General features: G+C 38.0%; 1 protein-coding gene across 5 annotated transcripts in view; it reads right to left on the bottom strand.

The window, feature by feature from the left end:
- Positions 1-1,363: 1,363 nt before the first annotated feature.
- Positions 1,364-8,264, bottom strand: part of dgkh (diacylglycerol kinase, eta) — a 54,368-nt gene continuing 47,467 nt past the window's right edge. For 4 of the 5 annotated variants that reach the window (XM_060876417.1, XM_060876421.1, XM_060876420.1 and 1 more), the window contains 2 exons: positions 7,694-7,824; positions 1,364-5,101 (listed from right to left, as the gene is read on the bottom strand). In XM_060876417.1, coding sequence (XP_060732400.1) covers positions 5,015-5,101; positions 7,694-7,824 — 218 coding nt within the window. In that variant the 3' untranslated portion in view covers positions 1,364-5,014. The remainder of the gene's footprint in view (positions 5,102-7,693; positions 7,825-8,264) is intronic. The other variant, XM_060876418.1, reaches the window with a different exon arrangement.

Here is an 8,264-nt window from a genome sequence, read left to right as displayed (position 1 = left end):
GGTTGGTGAGGAGAGTTTGAGGGAGTGGATGGGGTTGATGAGGAGAGTGTTGGAGTGGATGGGGTTAGTGAGGAGAGTCTGTGGGAGTGTATAGGGTTGCTGTGGAGAGTCATTGGGAGTGGATGGGGTTGGTAAGAAGAGAATGTGGGAGTGGATGGGGTTGGTGAGGAGAGTCTGTGGGAGTGGATGGGGTTGGTGAGGAGAGTCTGTGGGAGTGGATGGGGTTGGTAAGAAGAGTCTGTGGGAGTGGATGGGGTTGGTCAGGAGAGTTTGAGGGAGTGGATGGGGTTGATGAGGAGAGTGTTGGAGTGGATGGGGTTAGTGAGGAGAGTCTGTGGGAGTGTATAGGGTTCCTGTGGAGAGTCATTGGGAGTGGATGGGGTTGGTAAGAAGAGAATGTGGGAGTGGATGGGGTTGGTGAGGAGAGTCTGTGGGAGTGGATGGGGTTGGTGAGGAGAGTCTGTGGGAGTGGATGGGGTTGGTAAGAAGAGTCTGTGGGAGTGGATGGGGTTGGTGAGGAGAGTCTGTTGGAGTGGATGGGGTTGGTGAGGAGAGTCGGTTGGAGTGGATGGGGTTGGTGAGGAGAGCCTTTGGGAGTGTATAGGGTTGCTGTGGAGAGTCATTGGGAGTGGATGGGGTTGGTGAGGAGAGCCTGTGGGAGTGAATGGGGTTGGGGGGAGAGTCGGTTGGAGTGGATAGGGTTGGGGGGAGTCGTGGCCTAATGGTTAGAGAGTTTGTCTCCTAACCCTAAGGTTGTGGGTTCTAGTCTTGGGCCGGCAATACCACGACTGAGGTGCCCTTGAGCAAGGCACTGAACCCCTTAAAGCACTTAAAGTTATATTGATTAAATACTTAGAGTAGTTTATGTAATTCTATAGTGATCTTTTTTGTCTTTCTTATTTTTTGTAAAATAGTTAAGAACCCTAGATATAATGCTAACCGTAGATATGTACATTTGTGAACTTTATAGTCAAACTATTTTAAAATGGCTGTTAATTATCTTATCATTGTAACGAAATATGAAAGAAAATGTTCACATTTTTAATTTTACTTTTTTAAATTTTGAGACATCTTAAGCAGTCATCTTGACTTAATCTTTCAATGGGGTATAAACAACAGAGTTACGAAAGGGCCAGGATTTAAAAGTTTTTATTCTAAGGTTTCTCTCATAGTTTCAGTCTGAGGATAATTTACCACTTAGGCATTTTATTCGAACCATTACCAAAGGTTCGGTGCTAATAATTCTGGAGCTGACTTCATATCTTTCCTATGACTTGCTTTTTACTTGTTTGTGTTACTTTCAATATTTCAAAACCTCACAAGACAACTCAGGAAAAAATGAGACTGAGAATGATACCATACATTATGTATGCATTCAGTTTTATTGAAGAAGATATTATGTGGCACCTTTTTTACCACTTCAAAATGTACAACAAAATTGAGACATTAATTCAATCAGGATACAAAAATACACATCTCAGTGACTTTTATATTGTAATAAATAGTTAATCATGCACCTACGATAAAAAGGCACAGAAAACAGTCACTTAGTAGTCATAAAAATTACCAACTACTTTACCAAAAGATCATCCAGATATCAATACAAGTGACTACTGTAACATTATATCCCAATGGTGAAAACACATACACATCATTTGTTTAACCTTAATAAATATGCAAATGTATATAGCTATACACATAGTTTTACAAATTAAACTGTGCCATTGTAAACACAATGTAAACAAATGAAACTCATCCCACTTCCCACTCATAATAAGATCATGTCAGCGATATGCTCTAGAGCACACTTGCTCGAAAAAATTCTCATGTGAATTGGTTTTGAAAAAAATCAGGCAGTATACAGCTTTATGTACACCATCTATAGATAATCCCGAGCTCAAATGAGCCTGAAATCTTATCAAAAACACACTCAGTCTTGGGGATACACTCTTGAGAGCTTGTTCAGAGACAGATACGCATGAATGTGTGCAGACGAAATAACTGCAGTTTGAGAGGAAGACTGCACTTGGGGAAAATGAATGAAAATGAAAGCACATACGAGGCACTGTTCATTTGAGGTCTGTTAACCTGCTACAGTTGTAAAATGATAAATCTCTAAGGTCAAATTACTTCAGTACTCTCTTCAGGGGCTATCAATTCCCTAATTTGTCGATGTGCTATAATCAGAGGCTATGAAACCATTACAGGTGTCTTAGTTTTCTAACAGTTAGCATGTATGGCATTGCACATTGTTAACACTGCACTTTAGTAGTTTCTAGAAAGATATGCAGTCAATGGATGGCATGTTGTACTTGCATCATTGGCAATGACTATAGATAATATATCAGTGTGGGTTAAATCACTTTCTCACTTAAAATAAAAAACAGTCTTTGACTCCTTTCTAAGGCAATGCATATCTGTTGATGAAGAGTAAAAATAAAAGGATAAAATCAAGACTACATTCACTATAATTACATGTGACACGCTTTGAAAAAAAATCCATTAGGTTCCATTAGCACCCTAAAGTGTTCTTCAGGTTGACCCTGTTGGGAAAGGCTCTACCCAGAAACCTACAAAAATGGGGTCCCTTTAAAAAGTTTCAAGTAGAAAACATTTGGAAAGCTAAAGAACCCTTAAGGAACCTTTTTTCCTAAGAGTGTAGTGTGAAAGTTTATAGAATCCAAAAATAACCATGTTGGTTAAAATTAGAACCACAGAGAATCAGGCCTCCTCCCATTGCTCCCAATAAATCGTGTGTTTTCTACATTCTTAGGCACATTAACACACTCAGCTTCTGGAGGTTCTCAATGCATTACATTCCCTTTAAGAGTCTGATCATAGGACGTAGCCAGCCATCTAATCTGCAGTCAAATGTATGGACAATTTTTTATTTTTATACTCTAGGTGTATTGTTAGTTTTTCCCATCTGATTTATTATTTTTTTTTTATCTGATCATTGCAAAGTTATTTAATGGATATGAATATTTTCAATTAGAAAATTTAGAGAATAAAGATGTCATTCTTTTACTATTTCTATTCATTATTTTGTTTTGATTTATGATTTATTTAGTTTTTTGTTTATTTATTTATTTATTTTTTTACCAAACCCACATTCAGTTCTCTACCACCCCCTAGAGGAAAATTGTAATATGTCATAAACCCCAAGTGAAACCTACATAAAAGTTGTAAATAACATGATTGAAGATGGAGGGTGAAAATCTCCATTGCAATGAAAATAAAAGAGGCACAGCAGGTAATTCTGCTAGTTCCATAGTGTGTCTAATAGAACATCCAGTTGTCTAGCAAATTATCCTGGAAGCACAATTGAATAGAAAGGACCAACAACTTGCTTAAGGAAGATTTTATGAATTAGGTGAGAATATGGCATGTCCACGAACCCACCTTAAACTTAAATAGCTAAAACAACATGAACTGGTTCAGGAGTGCACGAATTGATTTCTTGTTTTCCTTGGAAAAAAAAAACAAACAAAAAAAAAAAACGCATAATAAAGCTTCATAAAGAAGAAAATGTATCAAAATAAATACAATATTGCACCTTCAATAGAATACAACAGCACTTAACATAGAAAGGCGATTACTAAACATTATTATAAATCACATCTGTATTATGGTGCACTATACACAATCAAGTGTGTAAAATCTATAGAACGTTTTAGCCTTAACCTATACAAACCATATCCTTACAGCTGGAATTAACAGTAGAGACTGTTTCAACATATTTACAGTGCATATATTAACCAACAAAAACCTCACGTATACTTGTATACCCTGTAATGCCAGCTAAGAATACAATTTAGTTCTGGGTGTCTTATCAAACATATACTTTATCCCTATTAAAAGGAATACTAATTATGAGAAACTTATACAAATTTGCAGATCAACTGCGATATCTTATGACCAAAACAAGATTCTTATTGCAATTAAAATAGCTAAATGTTCCAAATAGGCCTATAGTCAAAATGCAGAAAATAAAAAATGCTGAAACATTATTTCATAATTCTAATAAAAACCTCCACACTAATATTCTGATACTTAAAAGAATATTTAAAATTTGCATACTTAATGTAAATGATTTCAAGAAAACATATGGGGCAATTCAATGTATTCTTCCTTACTGATATTTTAAAGAACTGATATTTGTGTTCCTCAGTGTCCTAATCGAATATAAATCATAGATGTCCTACTATAAAACTCACTTTTACAATAAATATGGTACATGACACTGCTATTTGACACAGAAGTCTCATGCAAACAAATATATAGAAATGAAACAGCAGTCTAGTAAGACCACAGGGATGCTTCAGTAGTAACAAATGGTATCATACTAAAGTCATAGAAAAATTGTTCAAGTGTTAGTTTGTACAATTAAAAAATGACACTAATCATGCAGTGAAACACATATCCAAAATCAAGCAAATTCACCATGCATCAGAATGTCACTGCTTTAGGAAACCCCTCAATCAACTTTCTTTCTTAAATGAAAAACCATTTGCTATGATTGCAGTTAGAGTGCAACTCTTCAGCAGCCTTTTTCCCGTCTCTTTAAAATGTAAACAGTGCTGTCAAAAGAAGAATATTGCTGACACATCACGTCTCCATCCTATTGTAGCCATCCACCACGAGACAAAATGCCAGCAAGCTATTATCTGGCCCTGCTTCACACACAGTGAACACTTTATGGAAGTCCTGTTTTGCTACTTGACTCTTTTTAAGATGCCAGAAGTTGCCTCTGCAGTGAGAGTTGCATACCTGATTGTGCCATCAATGCAATAAGAAATGGCTTTTTTTTTTTGGAAATCTAAGAACCACCTGAAAATATTCGACCACTGCAATTCTTTTGGCACCAGCACTCGTACTAAAACAACACATTCGCAGGTACTCTAAAGCTATGCTAAATCATGGGGGGGGAGGAAATCCCTCATTACCGAGCTCATCCAGACAATGCAGCTCTGTAAAATGTTCACTTCTCCTGAAGGAAACGACTCCTTGAGCCTCACAGGTCCACCATGGCGCTCTTGGCCAGCTCTTTAGTTCCCTGGAGAATTCTCTTCATATGACCCACCTTCGAGATCCCCAGATCCTGTGCAAATAATAATGGCAGATTTGCAGTTTGTATATGTACATCAGTTTGACATAGTACTAATTCATTTTTATAATAAAGGATATCTACTTAAGTTGATGCCTAAGCAGATACAGACTTAAAAAAGCTAAAATGTTTTTGTTATGCCTGTTTGAGTAGTTCAAATTAAATATGTTAATTACTAAATTAATATGGACTTAGAAACTACATAGCAATGCTTCAATTTTTACAAAGAAAATTAAACGATGTTACTATATAAAATATTTTAATGGAAAGCTAAACACAAACAGCGAATTAACTGGTATAACACTTAAAAAAACTATTAAAATGATAGAAGTATATATAATAAAATAAACTCACCATAAATAGACAACAAATAAAAATTTCAATAATAATTTAAGAGAAAAAAAAAAAAAAAAAAAATGCAACTAATAAATGTACTAATAAAATGTTTAAAATATCATTTTCACTGATTTCTCAAATCTGCACAAACCTACAGAAAACACAGGTCATTCCCAGATAAATGACAGGGGCATGAAATGAGGGGGAACCTTTTCTAGAATTATCATCCTGGAGGGAACATATATATATATACAGGGATTGGACAATGAAAATAACACTTGTTTTTAGACCACAATCATTTGTTAGTATGGTGTAGGGCCTACATTTGTGGCCAGGACACTAATTGAAACTTTTTCTGACACTTTCAAAACACACCAAAAGTTGCTCAATGATAACCAGATCTGGTGACTGTGCAGGCTAATGGACTAATGGAGATGTTAAGCTTAACGTTCATGTTCACCAAAGTACTCTGACAAGTCTTGTGTGTATTGGTGCATTATTATCCTGATACACAGCACCACCTTTAGGGTAAAATGTTTGAACTATTGGGTGCATGTAGTCCTCCAGAATGGTTTAGTAGTCCTTGGCAGTGACGGGACTATCAAGTCCCAGTTGTGGGCCTAGGGAATGATTCACTCTGGGCAAGAAACAGTCAAGATAGTAAGCTCCTTTGAGACTTCTTCACACTATAACTCTCTTGGATGTTTGAAAGACAGTGAAGGTGGATTAAAATAATATTATATAATAAGATAATACACGATTCACATTGTCCACAGCCCAAGATTTCTGCTGCTGGAACCATTGAAACTGATAATTGGCACTGGCATGAGTGACCATGAATAGTGACACTCCCAACCAACAGTTTCAGTCGAGGTTGCGAATTTGATTCTGAAGTCAGTTGGGCTGTTGTGGTTTTAGGTTTTTTTGGATACAGTCCAACTTAGTACCCAGACATCCCCTTCAGCTTCCTCGTGCACTGACTGTTATGATTACAGAGACAGTTACAGAGAGGATACTCGATACACAATAAAGTCTTGCTGTCCTGGTCACAGATGCTAATTCAACCTTCACACACTGCTCTTACTTATGGAACGTGAAATCAGTGAAGTGCATAGATAGGTGTGAATCCACCAACACTATATTGGCCAGTGTTTCCATTTCATTGTCCAACAACTGTATAGGAGTGGTGGTCTGGGGAAGCTTGACAGATGTCACCACAGCTGAACTCTGGTAGACAAACAAAATGTTTTTTCCCAGGTTGCCACAGATGTTTTATGTTTTATGTGTGCTATAGGCAGAACACCTGCTTTTTAGTCAAGAAGTCAGCCGCAACATGTGATGGGTTTTTCCAAGGCAGGCATGCATGTCTTATTGATTATTTTTAATCATGAAGACTGGTGATACATTTAGCACAAATAATAACATACAATTGATGCTACGATAAAGACACTGGAGGACCCAGGTTGCAGATGAGGTCTTAATTGCTGGATAAAAAAGTGCTATAGACAAGACCTTTGTGTAGTTCTGCTGGTGTGATTTATGTAACATTTGACACAGTACAAGTATGAAACTTAAATATACTCAACAAGTGCAAATGAAAATACAATGATGTGAAAATGGTCAATGATGTTTTTAGCTACTGGTTTAACAATTAATTCAGGAATATTTTACATGGCTATGAAACTGCTTTGGTTTGGCAGCAGCTTTGCACTTGTTAGATACATTTCAACTAATTTCTTCTTCTTTCTATCACACACATACACACACACACACCTCGCTGTATCAAAAAAATTACACAAACAGAGGCATGCTCATTCAGATCTTAGCAATTGACATCGGTGAACTTGTGAACTTATGTGTCTATAACAAACAACACAAGCTGATGCATGTGTCACACCATGCTGCAAGTGAAGTCACACTTTTAGTGGCCTTCAATGTGAGCAGATTTCTCTTCTTCACCCTTTCACCTCTCACTAACTCTATTCTCTATTCTAATCTCAACGCTTTCTAAAGCCGTATCATGGCAGGGCCACAAACAGTTAGTTAGCATGTAAGTAGGTTCAAGTCCCAAACAACACTCGCACAAAGGAAGCCAAGCAGAGCAGTGCAGCACAAAACAGCAAACAGGGTCAGGTAAAAAAAGGACAGAAAAGATACAGAGACAAAGTCAGTGAAAGCTATAGGAAGAGAGATAAAGTTCTGCTTATTCTGAGGGACATTGTGAGGCACGAAAGGGCCGTGTGTGTATACCTTCAGGTCCCTCCTTTCCAGATGCAGGAGCTCGGAGCCGCGGATGTCATGGCGGATGAAGGTGTCTTTGTATTCCCCCAAGCTGAGCTGCTCCAGCCAGGCGCCCACCTCCTCAGTGCCCCACCTCTGAACTACACAAGTCAAGAGCAACAAGGCCCCTTCAGTCTCCAAGCCCCGTACAGGCCGCAAAGGACATGAGCAAATGGAGTCAGGGGGCCGAGGAAAAACAAAATAAAACACAACAACCACAAAGGAGGGAAGGAATCAAAAAACATAAAGAGAAGACACAGAAAGGAGTGGCGGTAGCAGCTGGCAAAAAGAGGGTTAAACAGGTTTTGGTTTGGTACGAAATCTCTGGTCACTGGCACACACCCAAAGGGTAATTTCTGGCATGCAGGTTATCAGAGTGGGACATTCACCACTGCATTCAGAGCAGACACAGGAGACAGAGAGAAAGAGAGAGAGAGACAGAGAGTAAGAAGATAGAGAGATAGAGAGAGAGAGCAGGGAGGACGGGAGGTTTAAGCCTGTGCACCCTGTTGATCTATGTCTGGACCCTGAACCATGGTTT

This window comes from Tachysurus vachellii, chromosome 8 (assembly GCF_030014155.1).
Source record: "Tachysurus vachellii isolate PV-2020 chromosome 8, HZAU_Pvac_v1, whole genome shotgun sequence".
In the NCBI taxonomy this organism is placed as follows: domain Eukaryota; kingdom Metazoa; phylum Chordata; class Actinopteri; order Siluriformes; family Bagridae; genus Tachysurus; species Tachysurus vachellii.
This window is presented reverse-complemented; position numbering and strand designations above follow the sequence as displayed.